Source organism: Onychostruthus taczanowskii, unplaced genomic scaffold (assembly GCF_017590055.1).
Source record: "Onychostruthus taczanowskii isolate IOZ18803 unplaced genomic scaffold, ASM1759005v1 scaffold24, whole genome shotgun sequence".
Lineage (NCBI taxonomy): Eukaryota > Metazoa > Chordata > Aves > Passeriformes > Passeridae > Onychostruthus > Onychostruthus taczanowskii.
In genome coordinates, this window is record NW_024499684.1 from 3,403,761 (window position 1) to 3,424,613 (window position 20,853).

The following is a 20,853-nucleotide window of genomic DNA, read 5'->3' on the forward strand; positions in this document are numbered from 1 at the left end:
TATCATTTCACTCTGACATTTATTCTTTGCTATGGGTCACTGCTTTATTACTGTAAGAGCTTTTGGCCAAGTGCTGTTCCCAAAGCTCAGAAAAGACGTTAAAGGTTAATTTCTTGCAAACTGTGAGAAAATGTTATGTCTCATTCATTTAGACTTGCATTACTGAATTTGCATTCTTTTTATAGTATGTGTATTAGTATGTAGCTAAAATCCCTCACAGCAAATCAACCAATAAATTGCACTGAATTGCAGTGCAGTAATGAATTGCTCGTCATTTGGTTTCTAACAACAATAACAAGAAGGTTTTTTATGCTCTTGGCCAGACAATTGACATATTCTCTTGTGGTGTAACTCTGGAGTTTTTGGAGCTCTGCCTGCCGAGGACTTGGCCCAAAACTTGCAAATGCCATAAAAGTCCATTGTCATGTCCTCATCTGAGTGTGCCTGGGGCTGGAGCCTTGCTATAAAAAATTCTGATGATGAGAGCTTGTGTTTGGTTCCACTCTTCACTGGGCATTCAAATGGACAGGCAGTTCCCCTGGAATTTAGCAGCTGTACCTCAAAGGTAGAGTCATTCCTGGTCGGCCAGCACGAGACCAGATGGGCTCATTCCCCCCAGGAAGAGCCCTGTGAAGTGTTTGTGCTGCAGGTAAACAAGATCCATTTGGGATTTGACACGGTTGCTGTGTGTGGAGGACTTACAGGGATTTATCAGACCTGCCTTTCAGGTGGTGACAAGGCCAGAAGGCAGCAGGAGGGATCTGGCAGTGCCCTCTGAATTCAGCATGTTCTTTGTGAGGGTTTCTTTTTGAGGTGTTACTGTCTCCCTTCCCGGTGGGAAATGCAGTGCAGGGAGCTGTTAATGGTCTCCACACTCAGCTGGTACCAAGGAGGAGCTGAATGACTGTGATACCTTCGTGTTGCCTGTGCCAGCACTTCCCTGGGGGACTGAAGCTGTCCTTAGCAAACACGGGGTGCAGCAGGGGGTGGTAACAGTGAAGGCACCCACACACACCTGGATCCTCCGCTGTTACTCAGAGGAGCTGGGCTGTGAAGAGGAGGAGGCAGGCAAACACTGACACAGCTTTCTACCAGACAGAAATGATTAAAAAATGAATCATGGTTCTACACCTGTGAGAGATGGCTGGGAGCTCCCTGAAGAGGTGGGTTAATAAAGCTGTGGCTGATGAAGCCACAGACCTTTTTTGTCTCCTTGCCCTTTGGAGACTGGCACCTCCCAGGCTTTGCCATGGCACCAGTGCAGGCAGGTGAGGTGTCATGCACACTGAGTCACTGAATATTCCACTTTTGCCTTGGCTGTTGACTTGTATTAGTCACTTTATTGTTCACTAGCTGGGTTTTTGCATGCAGTTTCTGCTCAGCATCAGGAGACATCTGTGGGATCTCTCCCAAGGCTTTTGTCATTACTGCTCCGTCTAGTCCTAATTCTCCCCAGTTATTCTGGCAATCATACAGTCTCCCTCTGCTGCCAAGTTTGGAGGCTTCAGTAAATAGCAAATTAAATGTGTAACCTGTGTGTAAGGAAAACCTATCTATCATAAAGGCACTGCTTCCCTCTGCACTGCATGACTCGGTGTGCAGTCAGGGGAGCGTGAGCTGTGCTGGGATCATGCAGGGTTTGCTTCGTGCCAGCTCCCAGTTACTCACACCTGTGGGTTCTCAGGGAGGCTCTCCCTGTGCCTGACACCCGTGGGTTGTTGTTGCCCACTCCAGCTTTGATCCTGGTGGTGCTGGGGTTGATTCCCAGTGAGTTTTGTAGCAGTTCAGTACCAGAAATGGAGTTATTGCCTCATTCCTGGCACGGGATGAGGTTCACGTGCGGGATAAAATCAGTGAAATGTTCTCTCTCAGGTTGTGTTGTGCTGTGGTGATACACAGCAGGGAGTACTTACACAATGTGTACTCACATTCTACTCTTTTGTGGCTTCACTAGAGTTAAGATAGGAACTGGAGCTTTGTGTGTGTGTCCCTATTTAACCATAAAATAAATCTGACCTTTGGAGATTTTATTTTCTTTAGTGTGTAAGCATATTGTGTCTATGCCTTCATTCTGACTTGGAGTTTTATTTTGAGTTAAGCTCTCTGGTAGTTGTCAGTGAAGGATGTAGAACCATGGTTATGAAATTCAATAAGCCACTGATATGATTATAATAGCCTCAGCAAATAGCTGTGACACTCAGCCCTCACAGAGCTCATTTTTTCATTCTCATTCTTACCTCAAGAAGTGCTAATGAGAACATTTTGGAGCGACTTCTATAACTTTTCTCTGCTTTCTTGTATGAGACTTGGAGGTTTAGTTTGGATTTGTAAGACAGCTTTTTAATTTTTTTTTCTATGAGGGTTTTTTTTTGTTTTTTTTTTTTTTTTTTTTAAACGGAAACATCAGGGACTGCAAGGAGAAAAATGATAGAAACATGCTGGAGATGAAAATAGATCAGAATTTGGCACTTCATGCTGCTTAATTAGGAAAACATTTAGTTCTTTTTAATTTAATTATTTGGTTGATGTAAAGAACTGTAAGGATTTTTCCATTAAAGATCTCATTGTACATCAGTATTCACATTGATTTTTGGCATAGTTTGAGATCATGCAGGTTTTCTCCAATGTATTCCTGGTGCAGATCCACAAATTGTTGTATCTGTGCCAGTCTAATTTACAAAAGGGTCACCTGGTGGGACCTTCTCAAGGAGATCCAGCCTCATGTGGGTCAGGTATTTCCTTAAACTGCTTTAAGAACTCAGCAGCTGAGTAAGGAAATGCATTTGGGGATGGATCATCCAGTCCTACCAGCCACACTACAAACTGTGTTAAAGAATAATCAAGGAAAGTGCCTTGAGCTTAGAATTTTATCACTGATGACAAAATTATCAGTGCATGCTGAGTTGCCCGTGTCAGTTGTGTCAGCTCCAAATTTGGAACTTGTTCTGTTTAAGTGGCAATAGCAAATAATCCTTTTTTTAACCTTAGAGGTAATTAAATCTTCATCTGATTTAATTCAGATTGTTTTAAAGCTTTATCATCTAAGTATTAATGCAAATTAACCAATTCAATTTTTTCATTGCTGAGAGGATCTCAGTTGTCTCACATCTGGAAGAAGTTGGGTTTCCTTATCTTCTTGGAGTCCTCAGCCCAAACTTTCCATAAGAGAAAAACTGTTTGGATTTAATTTTAAAAACAAATAATGAATAGAAAAACCCCATCAAGTTCCTTTAATAAGTAAAAATAACTGATAAAGGATACAGACTGAAAACTGGTTTGCCATGAAGTGTATGATGGAAAGATATGGATTTTTTTTAGAAATGAAATATGATTTTTCAAGACCTTAGGCCAGGAGGAAGAGAGTTTCTGTGTGCTGTAGGAGCCAGGCTGGTGACAATTGTCAGCTGAGTGAATTAAGGAGAACAATGAGTGTCTCCCCTCACTCTGTTCTGCTGCCTTCTCTCCAGCTGCTCTCAGCCCCTCACGGGGGATGTCTATTACCTGTTTCATTGATAAGCGGCTGTATGAATTTGTCCTCTAGGTAAACACATTTCTGTTTTAAAGGGTGTAGATATGGTGCCAAGTTACAACTAAATGATCAAAATGTGCTCCCAGCTCTTGGTGTGGTTTTTGGCTCATTGATTTGGTCTGTGGTTGGCTTCAGTAGATTTAAAACCAGACAAGTGAGGCAGTGGAAAATAAGGGAATATCCTGCAGTGGCATGGGCTGGCCAGATGATGCAACAGGTTTTTTCCTGCTGTAAATCCTGATATTGTACAAGCTTAAATTAAAAGGGAGATTTCAATTTACATTTTAAGTAGTGAGGATATAATGTGTAACTTCAAAATAAAAAGGCAGAAATACAGTATTAAATGTAAGTATTCAGTGTTAAGGCTCCTGAGATGTTTGCCTAGGTTATTATTCTTCTAAGTTTAAATACACAGCAGTACTTTTGGAAGACCACTTGTACAGACATGCTATTTCTCTTTGAGTAATGATGATTCACCACCTTTTATTTTATCTTTTGGATGTCCAGGATAGTAGCACTGGCACGCTGAAACAAAATCACATTTCTTATAACTGATTTCATTCTCTTTAACAGCATTTGCCAAGACAAAGAACAGTGCACTTCCAAACTCCAAAGTACCCATATGTCCTTAGGAGAATATTATGAAACTAATGAGGCACATTTCAATAACTTCAGTCACGTACTCAAAGGAGGCAGAAACAATGTATTGACCAGTGAAAAACTTACACAAGTAAAAAAAAAATGGCACTTACTGTGTTGCAAGGACTTTGACTATTTTATGGAGATTTCTGGACCCCGAGATTTAATAATCTTTTGGATTTGTCACTCCAGTCGAATGACTGTGCTCATGAATTTACTCTAAATAAAATTTTCTAATAATCCTTAGGAAAATTAGAAATATATGGCAGATTAAGGAACCAGCCATTCATCTGCTGGGTTAAACGTACTAACATGAACTTAACAAGCAATGTCGTCTTTTAACACATGCAAAGGACCAAATTATCTGCTGAAAGACTGACATTATGTAAATGTAACATTTGCTGGACCTCTAAACCCTGTGATTAAATTACTGTCTAAATTATTCTGCAATATGAATGTCGCCTACAAAAAGAAAAGCTGTAAAAGAAATGGCTGTGACATCTTCTGGGTTTGCAGTATTTCCATAATGAGTGTTTGAGATGAAGGGTTTCTACGTATAGCTCAAAATCTTAATGAAATAAGGAGAAGGAAAGGGGAGGACGTGATGTGAGGAAAAGTTACTCTGCAAAGAGGTAAATTTATCCTGGGGTTTCCACAGGAATTTGTTAGCAGAAGAAGCATGGCTCAATTAAGAGGGGAATTTAATCCACAAATCAAAACTTGTCACTGGAGAGACATTTCCCCCACCTTCCTCTGAGGATGTGTTGGGTGATCAGTGGCAGGTAATCTGTTTTCACTTAGTACTGTGAGTGACACATCTGTAAAACAGCAAAAAATAAAAAAGGGAAGAGTGTGCTGAGACTCTGGTATTGCAAGTAATTATGGCCCTGAAAGAAAGGCTGCGTGCAAATTGTTCCTGCAAAAACCAGGATAACCCATCAGTTAACTTGCACTGTATCATTAGCTCACATAAATTGTCCTAACTCGTATTTCACTCATTCAAAAAAATTAAGATCTAGCAGAAAAAATGTGCTTCAGCAAATGGAGGAATTGAATGTTCTGTAATTGGCTACTTGGGAAGTTGTGACAGCACCAGAGAGGGGCTGCACTTCACCCCCTGGCACACCTGTGGGGTGGAATTACTGACCAAAAAAGCCCTTTTTGGGTTACCTGACACCAGAGTTCACAGTGATCAGAGACAGCATTCCCCTGAAAAACCAAAAAGGGCAGGGGTTGGCTCCTTCAGCATCTCCACAAAGCCCCAGGTGGGAGTCCAGCAGGGATGGAAAGCTGCAAATCTGAGATGCTCAGAGAAAGCCCTTGAGATCCACCTTCAGTGGCAGTCAGGGAGCTCTGCAAAGCTCAGCTTTATTTCTTTGGGGTAGCTTTTGATCTTTGGTGGGGACCTTTTTCTTTCTCCTCTATCTGCCTCTTCCTCAGGGGAAGGATTTGGGGAGACTGTGGGAGGGAAGGACAGCTCTGAGACCTTGGAGAGGGAACACTCCTGCTCCCCTCTAACTGATAAATATCTATCAATAGATAAAAGGAGACAAATGCATGTTCATTTAGCTAAGGTGGGCTGTTGTGTTGCTGGGTTTAGAGTGGTTGGTTTGAGCTTGCACTGAGGAAGGCTGACAGGGCAGTAGGGGAGAAAAGACAGAATCTTAACAAATCAGCATCAATCAGACACTGCTTTTGTGTGTTTTCAGGTTTTGCAACCAACTGAAACATCCAAACCAAGCTATCTCCACAAGAGTTTCCTGTAATTTGCAACACACCTTGTTCCATTTGTGCTGCTAGCTTTCCTTCCCTCCCTCTCTTCCTTAAAATAGGCACTGCAAATTTTGTTTTACTCCATAGCACTATCCCCTTCTTATGGAGATTTTTTGAGTATTTTTTCACAGATCTTTATTAGAAAAGACAGTCATTATGGCCAGTTCTGATTAATGTCAGTGACTCAGCAGATTGGTCTTGGGGTTTCCTTTTTCACATGGACTTTACATTTCTGACCAGTTTTGCCTCAGGGTTTATTGTAAGGGAAGCTGCTCCAGATCTCCATCATCCTTAGTGATATTTTATAATTGAGAAGTTCCAACACGTGGATATCCCTCCTTGCTTTCTCAGCAGCTTGATGGGACCTCTTGGTTCTTTTTGTGAATATTTGTGGTTGTAATGAACAGAAAATGCAGTGTGATCATTTTACCTGCAATGTGTACTTGTTACCTTTTCTCAGACAGCAGCAAAGTTTCCTCTCAGTGCTGTTTTCCTTTCATGTGCCAAGTCCTGCCACAGGAGAAGCAGTTCTGGGTTTCAGACAGGACCATTTTATTCAGATTCTAGGGAAATCAGGTGTCTTTCTGGATTAGTTCATGTTTCCACGAGCCAGGCAATTGTGGTGCTATTTCTGGATGAAACAAACCTTTCTCATTCCCACAGACAAGAAATCTCACCTCCTCTCCCCATCCCCTTTCTGTGAGTTTGTACAGTGAAATCAACATTGAAAAGGGTTTAATTTGTGTGATTTTGTGGTGATGGTACCTGGTGCAGTGTAAACTTCCTCTCAAAGGGGTGTGATGGTTTATTTCTTTTTGCTAGAAATTATTATTTTTTTTTTTTTCACAGAAGAAGCCTGTAGTTGTCTTTCTGGTTTACTTTTATCCAGACCTGTTTGGTGTGTGGGAAGCAAAACAGAAGAATATTAAACGTAATAATAATCATAATTATAGAAGAAACCATCTAAACTGACCCACCTCCCCAAACTATTTACAGATTCAATCAAAATGACATCTTCATGTTCAAATTTTCTTTTTATTTATTTCTTTTATTTTTATTTCTTTTTATTTTTTTCTTCACTGTCCCTTATTAGTGTAGCCTGGCCAGCACACAAGTGGGAGAATGCTCTGCAGAGGGACTCACTGGTTGTAGCTTTCCCTCTTTTGAAGTGGAAATATGATTTTCTGTGAAACTGTACCAAAGTTACCTGCAGGATTTGTTTCACTTTTTGTTTGAAAAGGAAATATTTTGGGTTTTCCTCTCTCCGCTCCCTGTTCCCATTTGGTCAGTGTGCCATAAATGCATCTGACAACAGGCCCTGATCTGAGCAGTTCAGTTTGTAATTGAAAATAGGAGGAAAATGGGAAAACAGATCAGTGGTATGTGTATTCCTTGATTTTTTAGTTTATTCATATGCTGAAGAGAATGGGTTTCAAAGGTGAATATCTGAGTTTAAATGCTTTGAGGGCTGGTCCTATATTTGATTATCTCTGAAATACATATTGCTTTTATTTATCCCATAATCTCTGGTACCTGAGAATTTTGGTCACATCTGGCAGAAACATAAGTAACAATTCAATTTCTTGCCATCCACCTTAAATTACACCAGGTTTACACTAGTGTAACTATAAACCGAACTTTTTCATTAATTTTTCTGCATTGAAAAGAAAAAGTAGGCTAAACTTCAGCTGTTGTAGATGAAGTATTTAGAATAATTTCCCAAAGCCCTTCATAAATGTGACATTGATTCATTGATATACAGACCATTAGCAGTTAGTCTCTTCTGTTCATCTATCATTTCAATTATCTCTAGACTTCCCCAGGGTCTTTGACAAATGGGAGACAATTTGCATTTTGTACATTAATGACCTTGGTGGAATTTGTAATTTTATTTCCCCCATTTTATAATTATACTTTAGCATTGGAGGGGAAAATCCCACAAAACTACACTGGTCCACTTTTTAATTTAATTGGAAGCATGGGACTGTCGAGGTGAGGGAGAAGGAAGAAATAAGGAAAAAAATGTTTGAAAGTATTTTGCACCTTGTCAAGAACTTTCACCTGAAGATGAAGCAAATTATTTTAAGTTAAGCTTGAGGTCTGTTTTACAGGGGAGTGTTGCCTCTCTGGGTCACAGGCTTAGGGGAGCAGTTAAGAACTCAGCCTAAATCTTGGCCTAAGGAGATTTGTTGGGCTTTTCCCAAACCGAGTGACTTCTTCCTGGAAAAGCTGTCTCTTGATTCCTTTGATAATACACAAAAGGAATTTCAGAAAGTGATCCCTAAAAAGCGAAAGATGTAAAGGAAAAGCAGCTGTGTTTTAAAATGTGCATTTCAGAGATCTATGTGTGGCTGGATGCTCAAGAATCCTAACAATTTCCATTAATTTTGGCTTGTCTAATACTAACAAATTATCCTCCTTAGCCTTATGTTCTGTAGAAGTTTGCCCATTAAGTTAAACTGTTAATTCCTTCCTCTTCTGTCTTTGAGCCTCTGGTTTTTTGCCCTAGTGGTGTAATAGCCAGGTTTTGGCATTACCTGTGGAGGCCACTGTTGACCCCTTTCCTGTATCTAAAAAAATAAATATGGAGAAATGCTCACACATTATCTTCACTTTTCACTCTTTGTTAATGGTCATAATGTAGGTATCCCAGAGAAGAGATGAAAGTATTTAATAAAATTAGGAGGTATGAGTATCTAGTAAAATTAATCATTTTACACTCCTAGCTAGGGCAAAGAGGCGGTGTAGTGTGGGCAGAAAAAATGTAATTAATAACTGAAATATCCTATAATTGAGGAATAGTTTATGGTTTTGCTGCATTCATTCCTTCAGAAAGCTTCAGGCAAGCTCTCAGGGTTTTGGGGAGGTTTATTGTTTTTTGAGTAACCCAGGGACACACAGGCAGCGGCCGCATCCCACTCGGGGACCGCGATCGCTGCCTCCTCCAGGAATATCCTCCAGGTGTTAAAGCTCCCTGTTGCCAGCAGTAACGTGGGATCTGAGGCACCAGAGGCTTTGCCTTTGCCTTTGAACACGAAATCACTGCAGTCTCTCAGACAGCATTAGGTGGTAACTGTTGGCAACAGCGGCGATGTTGGGAGCGACGTCTGTTTCTGGCTGCATTTCCAGAACCATCCATAACGCTGTGGTGGATGTACTCTGCTCATAGATCACACTTTCCCTTTGTGCGTCACAGTGAATTTGGCTGCCTCTCCCATGCAAAAAAGTAATTAGCCTGGGTTGAATGTGAGGAATTTCTTTTTTGATTGGAACTGAAGGGTGGAATTCTGAACGTGGAAACCTGAGCTGCGAACTGGCATCGACCCGCGGCCGCGGCGCTGCGGCAGTCCTGCCTTGCTGCTCAGGTTTGGGGTGTTTTATTCATATAGCTGGAAAGATTTTGGTTTTAATCAGTGCCCAGGCCAGGCTGGGATGTGCTCAGCCCAGGCTGTTCAGCCTTGGATCCTCTGACGTGTGTTGTACAACTGTTTTTCCACCGGCTGAAGAGCCGGCAGCGCTGGGTTTGAAGAGCTTTGGTAAATGAGATGCTCTGAGTGGTCTGTAAGAGTGAGCTAAAGATCAAGGTAAACATATTTATTGATTTACTTCCCCACTCTTCTGAAAACAGGACTCAGACTCCTAACAATACACGTGTCTGTGGAATATATTTGCCTTTGCCCACGTTAGGTGTGCTGCACACGAGTGTGTGCTGGATATGTATTTATTTTTACACAGCCTTCTGGCGCTATAGGAATTTTTCTCTCCTTGTAGTGTTTGCCCTTTACTGTCTGATTTTAATTTTTTGAACATTTTCAATAGATCCTTAAAACTTTGGGTTTATTTCTTATGCACATTCTGTTTAAGAGATTTAAATGTAATACTTTGACCTTACTGTTGCTCAAAAAACCAGAGTTTTCTATCCTAAACCAAACAATCTTATAGCAATGTGGTGTGATGTAATATTTTACTATGGTACACACTTTGTTAACAGTGAAGAACATGAAAATATATGTCAGCTGTTTGCTGGGAGAGAGGTAGAGGAACACATGTTGTAAGGTGTAAAATGATCATATATAAAAAGACCAAGTCATGTAGTAACTTTGAAGTTTTAAATTATTTACACAGACAAGACACTGATGTCTCACTGAAAACATAAATGCAAATTTCTCTTTGGTTATACCCCCTGAAAAAATAGGGTATGGCTTTCCATCAAGACCAGATGCCTGACATCCAGAGAGATTTAAAAGGCAAATTTAGTTTGTGTTGGGAACCAGAATGTGAAGTTTGCGTTACATGAAACTGACTCTTGCTGCTCTGGTACAAATTAATTTCAGCCATGCGGGATTAACAATTTAAGCCCTTTAATTTCTGCCTGTGATCACCTTTGACACTGGTCCGTTGGAAAAACCTTGGGATCCCATATTTTTGTAAGCAGAATTCCTGGGGTGCGAGGCTGAGCCTGCTGCCCGTGCTCTGGCAGCGGCTACACGTGGTGAGCACATGTGTGAGCAGGAGCAGGGAAGGTCCCAGGTTCAAATGCTGGTGTCAGGCTGAGGGACCTGGCTGCCAAATTATTCCTTCTGCAGTCTGCCTTACCCCACCACGCTGGGCCTGATTTGTTTGTTTTAGAGGAGGGTTCTGGCTGGCTGCCAAATTGTTCCTTCTGCAGAGTGTCTGCCTTACCCCACCACGCTGGGCCTGATTTGTTTGTTTTAGAGGAGGGTTCTGTGCTGTTCTGTCCTGCTGTCCTGAGAAATCCCAGCTGTGCTCTGCTCCTCATTGCTAATTTAACTGGAAAGAGAAAATTCTGTTTCTTCAGTTCTGTGCTTCCAGCTTGTCACTGGTGAAATCTGCATGGAAGTTAATTGTTTGTACATCCCTCTTTTTTCAAGCTTGATGTAACTCCATATTCAAGTTTAAGTGCCCTGGTTGAATTCCATAGTGGGAATTCCCTTTCAGCTAAAGGATGCTCACCTGGCTGCCGTTTCTAATGAGCAGGATACAGACCTCTGCAATATTTAGGTCCTGTTCAGTGCTAAATGCTATTTTTTTTTTCTGCCTTTTCAAAGGACTCCCTTTCAGCAGGGCCAGTCAGCAGCAATCTCAGTAAGAAATAGTTAACGAGCACCTGTTGGTGTCAGACAAGTTGGAAGAATTCATAAGACAAATCAGGCAATGGAGTCTCTGGGAATAATGACTTCCCTTGGGTTTCTTTACAAATTAAACTGATGAGGATTTAATCTTTCTTTCTTTTTTTTTTTTTTTCCCTCCTCCCATGGGTTGCTTTGCCCTTGACACACAAGATCAGTTGATGGAAGGCACAGTGGCTGTGCCTCACACTTCTGCCAGTTCTTACAGTTTACACTCCTGTAAACTGAATAGCCAGTTCCCATTTGTGTCTCTTGTAAATGAGTGACCTGGTTGTGTGGTTGTGTTTCAGCCACGCAGGGAATGATGACAGAAATGTTATTTTCTGTAGTAGGAAGTGAAGTGAGTTTACATTTAAAGTTAGCACAGGATTTTTGTCAGGGCAGTGAGCAATTCTGCCCACAGAACTGCTAGAAAGATCTTCTAGAAATGGAAAATAAAAGATGGGAGAGAATATTCAGGAGGATATGGGAAGGAAGAGAAATTCAACCCATTTCAGGTCATAGCAGAGGCTGTTTGATCTAACCCCAGGCTAGATCTGATGATGAGCAAAGTTTTGGATTAGACTGGCAAGGACAACTATTAAGAAAAATAAGGAAAGAAAATAGGAGCTTCCATTTAAATCTCCATAATGAATTCCTATTCTAAACTAGAAGCCAGCACACATCATCCTTTCTCTGCTGAGAAATTTTTTATATTCATTTCTGCTCCTAATGGTTTGGGAAAAGAAAGGAGAAAAAAGAAAAAAAGGTTTCCATTATTCATGTGAAAAATGAACTCATTTGCTCACATGCTTAGTGCTGGGGTTAATTATATTATGAAAAAGCACAGTTTGTAAGGAACTGGCTTATTACAATAGGAATGCCCTGAAATTTAAGCTGCCTAATTTGTCAGCTTGCTCAGCCCAGACTGTTGTAACACTCTGCCTGTTTGTAGGTTAAGCAGCAACTTCTGGGCTCGGGGCTTTGGTCCTGCACAGGGACTGTGGGCAGGGAGAGGTTTGGCATTTTCTGCTCTGGGGGCTCCCCCGTGGCAGCACCATCGCTCATCACCTGCAGTTCTGGCCACTGCAGCATCAGGGACTGCTTTGGACCAGGGGACAGCTGCCCTGTGTGTGGATCAAAGTACCAAAATTGGTTGTGGAGTGCTTCAGGTGTCCCTTTCCCATGGTGTTGCAGTGGACACAAGGACACTCCTGACTTGAGACATTTATTCCACGTTTTGTGTAGCCAGAAGGAGACGTTCTCTTGCTCAGATTGATGAGTTCTTCTGAGGACAGAGTAAAGACAGTGACAAAGCTGGAATAAACACTTTCTTCTCCAGTTCCAACAGGACTTTCTTTGTTATCTTTTCTGCAGCTAGAAGCTGAAGCTGTGATTTGTGTCCTTTCCCTGAATGTTTGGAAGCTGATTTCCAGATTAGCCATTCCTGCAGCCCTCGGTTCCCTGTTCCTGCATCCTGCTGGCTCGAGCTCATCCTCTCACACTCCTGCTGTCACAAACTCAGACTGCTACTGTACACAGATTTTTGAAGCAATATTACAGCAGAGCTCCTCAACACCCCACGCTGCACGTGCTGTGCCACCACTAAATTGGTAGAATCTGACCCATCCTTACAGGTTTTACTTGGAACAAGCATTTATTTCTGTTTGAAATTGTTCATTCACCTTTCATCCTGGGGAGCCTCAAAGGCAGCACCAACGTTCACGTCTATCTTTATCTCTGGTTTTGTTATTGCTGTGTTGGATCAGTGCCGTGCTCTTCGTAGCACCTGACATCATAAATCCCTTAAAAGTACAGGTTGAGCAGAGTACACAAAGTGCTGCCTTTGCTTCCTTGCTGTGGTCTCTGAGCTTGTGTTTGGTCCTGAAGATGTTGGCACTGGCTATAATCCATGGGTATCTTCAGGTTATTCACACTTTTATATGATGCTGGCTGTCACTCTCGAGCTGTCTTGGCCTGAAAACGTCCATACATTTGCACAGCCTTAATTTTAATTTTTTTTTTTTTGTTCTCATGTCTCTCTGTAAAAATTACTGCAAATGCTAAGCTTTCAGAAATGACCCATCACATGAGGGGTTTTTCTATATATTTTTCACTTCAGTTCTGCTGATCTGCTTTATAGATGTTTACAGGAAACTGAAGAAAAGGCAGAAGTTCCTGTTAATTTTCTTGAGATCCAGATGCAAGAGAGGAGAGTTGGGGATAACAGAAAATATTAGCAAAGAGCCAGGCTTAGTTCATGACCAAGTGGTTTAGTGACTTCCTCCCTGAGGCAAGCAGAGGGCAGCAGGGTGCAGGGATGTCTGGGGTTCAAGGTGCATTTTGTGAACTCTCCTTTGGGCGCCAGGATTTGGCTTGGCTGGAGTCAGCTGTGGGGCTTGTGCTTGGGGCTTAGCACTCAAAACATCAATCCACTTGCTAAGAGTCCTGGAGCCTCACTGATAGTCACTGCCTTGGAAATTATGTTTGAAGAGTTTTTACCTGCCTGCAAAAATACTGAGGGCTTACATTGTGAAATCAGACTTGGGAAGTTCAAAGCCTTTCCGTGTTTGTGTGTGCATAACCACACTTGTCGGGGCTGGAAGTCAGGTACACTGCAAAGAGACTGCATTTTTAGGGCAAAAGCACTTCTAGACAAAAGCAAGGGCTTTCAAGGATGGCACTGCAGAGCCCTGAATTCTTTCTAAAAGGGTTCCATTTTATGCCATAAAAAGTCAAAGCAGAAAGAAACTCACCTCGGCAGAGTGGGGAAGGTGCCGCACCACCAGCCAGGCTTTCTTTTATGTTTTGCTCATAACCATCATAGCAGGGAAAGGCAAACACTTGTCTAATTTGATAAAATATCTTTAATTGCAGCAGCAGTACTTGAGGTTTGGGCTGGCTGCGTCAGCTCTGTTTGTAATCACAGCTCCAGCCGCACTCCACAATCAGCGCCAATTGCTGCCAATTAGCATCCTCTAGGCTGCTGTTGCTTTATTCAGATGTTCTGGGCTGTTTGGTTGCATTATTCATACCTTGGCTGGGAAAACATAGTTTAAAAATGAGCACCATTACAGGGTTTCATTGTACTCTGACAGACTTTCTCCCAGCTCCACCTCTCTGTTTAGTTCTAGTTAGTGAACAGAGGAAAACTTCGGGCATGATCTAGGTCATTCTGCATTTTACTGCTAGGAAATAGCTCCTGCTTGACACAGAATTCTAAAGAGAAAGATATCAGAAAGTATCAAAGCTGGTGTTTTTTCATGTAACAGTTTGGTTTTGGAAGTCTTTGCTATAAAATATCATCAATGTGCAAGACATTAGGAATAAAAAAGAAGAATTTTTATACTTGGGCACGCATGTATATGGTTGTGAAGGACTGCCATGACCGGGGACAGAGATTTCAAAAGGACTTTTAAGTGCTACAAGTCCAGTCTAACACAGCAGCATCCTGGGCTTTAAGAACTTGTGGTTTCACCTACTTAAACTTTGAGTCTCTGTTCTCCCCCCACAGGATTTTATTCTGACTTCAAAGGAGTTGTTCTTAATGCGAGCAAGAGCAAATGATTGATGATTGTGTTTGGTTTTGGTTTTTTTCTCTTCAGATGATGATTTTAATAAGGAGAAATGAATGCTGGCTAAGTATGTTTAACAAGGATCTTTGTTTGCTTTTGGTTTTGCAAATAAGTTGAATTAAATGAAATGCTTTAGTGCCATGGTAAGAAAAGAAAGCAAACCATGTCAGAGCCCCCCATCCCTGGGGAACAGGGGCCATGCACATACTCATTATGTGATGGATGCTCTCTGCACATGGGAATGTGACATGGGGATAAAGAGCAATGAGTGCAGCAGTAATTTCTTTAATTAAAAAAAAAAAATTGGGAAAAGGAGGTGATAACTTGTGGAAGCACAAGGACCACAGCTGCCAGCAGGGACAGTGGCAGTGATGGGCGTTTGCTGGGAGGTGAGGCTCCAGGAGCCTGTGCCAAACTCTCCGACAAGTTTGCTCCACTAATCAGGCGCTTGTTAATAATGACTCAGATTTACGATACTTCATAACAGCCCAAGAAGAAATATTCATCCTGGTATTGACTTTGTGGGGGAAGAAAACCTAATAAAGCATTGAGAGTGCTTAATCAATAGCCGGGCAGGGCTGCGCTGACTATCAGAACGAGCAGCTTTGTTTGCTATTCAGGCGGATAATTTATGGTTAGTGCTGGAAGTGATGTATGTAATTTATGTTTTAGAGACAATTACTGCTCAGGGACAACTGCTGCAAAGCTTTCTGCAGGAAACCAAAAGACAAAAGCAGTCTTTGGGGTGCAAGTGTTGTACCTGGCAGCCTGTCCAGCGTATTTGCTCATTACTTTATGTGTATGTGTAGTTTTGATATATGTGCTTGTGTGAGCTGTGTTGCATTGTAGCAGTGAGTTGCCTTTAAAGTTCAAATGAACTTTCTCAGGTTTCAGGATTTTTTTAGGCATATGGTTTTGGTTGCAGATCATCCAAGCTGTAATTAAAAAAAAAAAAAAACTAAAACAGTGTGTAAAACTTAAGGAGGTAGTTTTTTTTGGATCTTCAGTGTTTTTTAAAACTTGAATCAAATTATTTAGATCGCTATTGAGTAACTGTCAAATGGGCATTGTGATTTGCAGACACTTGCCTATAATACCTCCTTATAAAAGCAAATTGTAAGAGAGTTGCAGTTCTACACTTTTGTGTGCCAGGCACTCAGATATATTAAAGTATGCATAAAGGAGCATTTCAGGTGCACGTGATAAGCTATATTTAGACTTTGATCCTAACCACTAGGAGAGTTTGGTTTGGTTTATTTTGCCCATTTGTGTTTTCTGAGTTAGGAATTTACATCTCTGAATTGCTATAAAAGTCAATATAAGCTGCCAGTGCCTGTTAGAGAGAGGTATCACACTGCTTTCTTAAAGGTATTTAACATTTGGATTCCTGAAATCAGCCCATCTTCATCATAGTCTTCAGGTCCCAAGTGTTGTTAATGAAATGCTGTCTTCCCTCTAAATAAATGTGTTGTGGTGACCCCGATTGAAGCAGGGTGTGTTACCCTAACGCTTTTAAACTAATCAAAATCACCTCCTCGCTCCGTGCTGGTGGGCTTTGTTCAGGCAGGATTGCAGTAACAATGGCAATGATTTTACAGATTTTATTCCACTTCAGTGATTTATTTCAAGTCCAGGGAGCTCTGACACGTGCTGGAGTCAGTGGCTCACGGGTCAGAGCACGGGTTAGCCCCAAAACTGGGCACCCACATGGCAAATTTGCATGTGGCTGCCTTAAATGAATAAAGATATTGCTCATATACAGCTGATAAATACAGAAACCTTGGGAAATGGGTTTTAAATACGGCGTGGCAGTTATGAGATTCCTTTTGTTCTTTTAAAAATTAGTCTTTATATTAACGAATATGGCATTAAACTTGTCGTATGGGGAAAATAAAAATACCTTAAGCTGTAGGCAGCGACTTAACTGCTGTGTTCCACTGATCTAAGCATACAAACTTGCCAAAATTAGGTGGTCTTTCACTTTGTGGTTTTCCTGCTGCAGAGCTGAGCCCCTGCTCATTGCAGGTGCTTTCTCCTTGCCCAGCTTTGGCCAGTCCTGTGCTCAGGGTGGGATTAATCCCTCACTGGATTTTCAAGATGCTGAATTGGGCTCCAGGTGCAGACCCTGCAGAGCTGCAGCCCTCACCAGCAGCTCAGTGGAGAAGAGACTTCTGCCCCAATGCCAACACCTATTTCTGCTTTTCACACTGATTTTTCTTTATCTGCTTTCTACTTTTGAGAGCTACTGATAGAGCAGGTCACTGTTGTTGGGTTTCAAGCTGGAATTACCAATGAAAACCACTTTGTCCAGTGTCTGCTTTTACATAAAGCCTTCATTTATTTGTAGGAAATCTGAAATCACCTATATTTTCATAAAAACTTGGTGAAGGGCTGTTTTCCCTGTAGCTGAGGGGGTGTGACATTTTCAGATGGAATAGCATTAACAAGAATAGAGAAGTGAAGGGATTGGAATTGTCCTTCTACATTTAGCACATAGCTCCTAGGCAGGGTTAATTGGGCAAAGATGGTCTGCTTCATGAAAAAAAAAGGGGATGTTCCCTTCCATATCAAGTATTTTATGAGATTTTTGGGAAAATACACCTTTTCACATAGTTCTGTCTATCATACCACGAGTGCAGGGAGTGTGGGACATGGGCACATGTCAACAATCCATATTTTAACATACTACTGGATTTAAAATATATTGTGCATTTTTTTCCCCCACACATATATGCTAGACAGATCATATATAAAGTTAATATCAAGTTAATCTAGATGCAAGGTGTTTTCAATTATTTTTCCCAAGGCAAGATTGAAGGCTCACATCCAGTATGTCCCATGGATAATGTTTTTGTGTTGCAACATTGGCTCTATAAATAAATGTGAAACATTGCTGTAGCAAACATCACATTTGTTTTTTGGAGTTTTTTTTTTTTTTAAGTGCCTACAGCATGTCATTACAGATGGATTGATAGGCTTGATAACATTGAACTTTTGTCAGACCTAACGTGGCAGACTTGTTACATGTCAGAAATTTTCTGTCATTTTGCTCACTATTCAAAAGCAAAATATATTTGTGACCTTGAGTGACACTGAATATGGAAAGCAGACAGAAATTTATCATTTGACAGAATTGTTTTTGTTAAGTTTATTTTAACTTTCCCTTTTTTTTCAGTGGCAAAGTTGTAATCAGATTTTAAAATCCTGACTACTCTCTTTTAGGAGTATGGAACAGCTGATTGTGGCTTGTAAAAGCTCTATGAGCCAGTCTTTTACAAATGTAAAACACATTCTTTATTACTTCACATTCAGATCATTTATTTTTGTGCTTCTTTGGACTAAGGCAACATCTGACCTTTATTATGGAGTTGCAGAAAACAGCTTGGCAGGGAGCAGGCAGTGGGGAAGGTCTTGAGCAGGAGACAGGACAGCAAAAGATGCAGACGCTTAGAGAGCAAATTTTCATAGTATTAGGGCTAAAACTGGTAAGATTTATTCCTACTCAGTGTATTCCTTCAAATGTGATTGCTCTGTAATAAAGCTGTATGAAAAAGGTTTTTTTGGTGTCTTAACTCAGAGATTAAATCATAGTTTATTTTATGAATGATGATGTTTGTTTTAAAGGCACATGGAGATGGAAGGTCAGGGTTTGTGAGTATAAAAGAAGAGTGTTGGGTTTCTGGTGTAAAAAGAAGAAAAGAAATGCATGAAAATAATTCCTCTAAAGATGAAAACAAATATTAAGGCAGAGACAGGGAAATCCTGGACAGAGCATTAAGAAGGTAGGGTTAGAAGAAGGAGAAAATGAGGTTTTCAGTCGTGCAGCACCAATAGCTGGACCCCACAGCATTTTATGCTGAAGAAGGAAGGAAAAGATTTTTAATTGCTAACAGGAACAGTCTGCAATCAAAGGAGAAACTTCCTATATATTAGCATGCAACAGCACTATACACTTCCGAATGGATTATACCCTGGTGAAATCAAGGGGATAATGATGAGCTCCTCAGGTAGAAAGATTTTTTTTCAATAATTTGGTTCAAAATATAGACACTGGTGTTAATAAATCAGGCTGTGTATCCTAGACCACCTCACCCAGTCAATATTTTACGCCAGGAGGTCACGTACCATTGTGGCTTCTAAAGAATAAACCAGTTCTTCCATTAATTTTGTTTAAAAAAAAAAATAGCAAGGAGATTGTATTAGCTTTCAATCCTGTTAGTATAAATAGAAGTCGAAGCTGTGGAGCTGGGTTGCTTTGTGGCTCGTTGCTGTTTATCACCACGAGGCACGTCGAGTAAATCCCTCGGAAGGGGCCGCGCGCCGCTCGCTCCCCGCGCAGCGCCGAGCGCTCGCGTGCCTCCTCCCAGAGCTCGGAGGAACACGTCCAAAATCTGCCTCCTGTCATATGTTCTCCCCATCTCTTGCTGAGGAGAAGCGAGCAGACGCACGTTGTTATTTTGGTGCAGTTTGTTTTTGGAGGGGAGGAGGTGGGGGGAGTGTTTTTCTCCGGGAAAAGTTTCTGTTTAAATCGCGTTCCCGTGAAATCGAGAAGAGCCTCGATGGCTTCACGCGAGTTAGGATTTGGTTTGTTGTGTAGCTCTGGGGCAACTGAATTTTGTTTTATTTCTTTATAGCCTGCCAGTGTTTTCCAGTATCACTGAGGACAAAGAAATTATCATTTTGTTGGTCATTGCGTTGAATCTAAAGCTGTAGAGAAATGAGGTGGTTTTAGTGGGTTTGTGCCTCTTCAGCTAAAAGTTGGTGTTTCGTGATACACTTTTCTTTTAGCTTTTTAATAGTCTGAAACCTCCTCAAAAATTTCTTTTAACCTGTGGCTTTTAGCCAGGATCAGAAATGAACCAGTCAAGTGAAGCCTGAGCTCATCAAAGGACTAACAAACCTTGGTAAATCTTAGTCTTTAACACCGAAGGGTTGCAGTTGAAAGGCTCTCACCTCTCTTGCATGAATGTGAAATTCTTTTTTTAATGATTTTTCTTTACAAACTAATTAAATAGTTTTTTTTAAAGCCTAATTTCTCCCTTGGGGATGAGGAGTGCCACTAATATGAAGTAACTGCCTATGGTTTTTACAGTCATGATGATGCTTATCTTCTGCTGCTTAATCCTCCTTCTCTTGGCTTTCCTGCTGTCTCACCTGAGAGCAGTGTGAGCTCCCTCCCAGTGTCAATCACCTCCATTCTGTTTGTCTCTGCTCCTGTTCAGCAGAGCAGTGCTGTTGTCCTGGTGGTTTCTATCATATTTCTTTGAAATTTCTTATGTAGGGTATTAAAGTAGGTATGTAAGTGAATGTCTTTGCTATTGATTTTTTTTTTTCTCTGACACTGGCTGTCTATTTGCTTACTTATTTTTTTCATTTAGTCCTTTAATGTTCTTCATTTGTAACGTGTAAAGTTCTATTTTGCACGCAGGAAAACACCAGCTTGCAAGGTGGTGGCAAGAATAAGTCCGGTGTGTAGAAAACAGCACCTGACAGAAAGCAGGACCATAACTGATTTAAAATCCTACCATCTTTCAGAGGTTTTGTGGTACCCAATCTAAACCTCCCCTGGCACAGCCTGGCTGAGTGGAGGGGCTCACCAGCGTAGCTGGGAGTTGCTGCTCCTGATGTTGCTTCAGGGTCCCGAGCTGGTTATCTCAGAAACTTTCTCATTTTTTCACATCAGCCAGACACAACTGTCCTCAGATCTTCAGGGACTGTGTTCAGTGCCCACTCTTCACTGGTTGCTTGTGCTTTCTCCTGGCAGATGTCAATGAGTGCACCACAGACAACGGCGGCTGCCACGACCGCTGCTGCAACACCATCGGCAGCTACCACTGCAAGTGTCCAGCTGGCCAGAAGCTGGGGGAAGATGGAAAATCCTGTGCAGGTAATGCTTTGTGCCATGTCTCACTGCTATTAAGGAATCAGCAGACTTAGCAAGGAGAAGGAAATGCTGGCTTTTATGTGGAGCCAGCTGAAGAGCGTGGGCTCAGAGTTGTCGAGAGCGCAGATCTTCTCATGTCTGGATTATGAAGATGTAACTGTAAGAACACTTCAAAGGGTTGGGGTTTTGTTTTATTTTGTTGAAAAAAAATGTTATCACTTAACCTGGATTGGCTGTGCCATGTTCTGATTATGGGATTTCCGTCATCAGTTGAAAAACTTGAAGAAAGTGTATACGCTTGATAATATTTCATCTGTCTCTTAA

The 20,853-nt window shown here is 41.3% G+C and overlaps 1 protein-coding gene across 1 annotated transcript in view; it reads left to right on the forward strand.

Annotated features, from left to right (window-relative positions):
- LOC121336602 (multiple epidermal growth factor-like domains protein 6) overlaps positions 1–20,853 on the forward strand; it is a 184,462-nt gene that overhangs the window by 79,970 nt on the left and 83,639 nt on the right. The window contains exon 5 of the mRNA XM_041405927.1: positions 20,410–20,532. Within this exon, the coding sequence (XP_041261861.1) occupies positions 20,410–20,532 (123 nt within the window). The remainder of the gene's footprint in view (positions 1–20,409; positions 20,533–20,853) is intronic.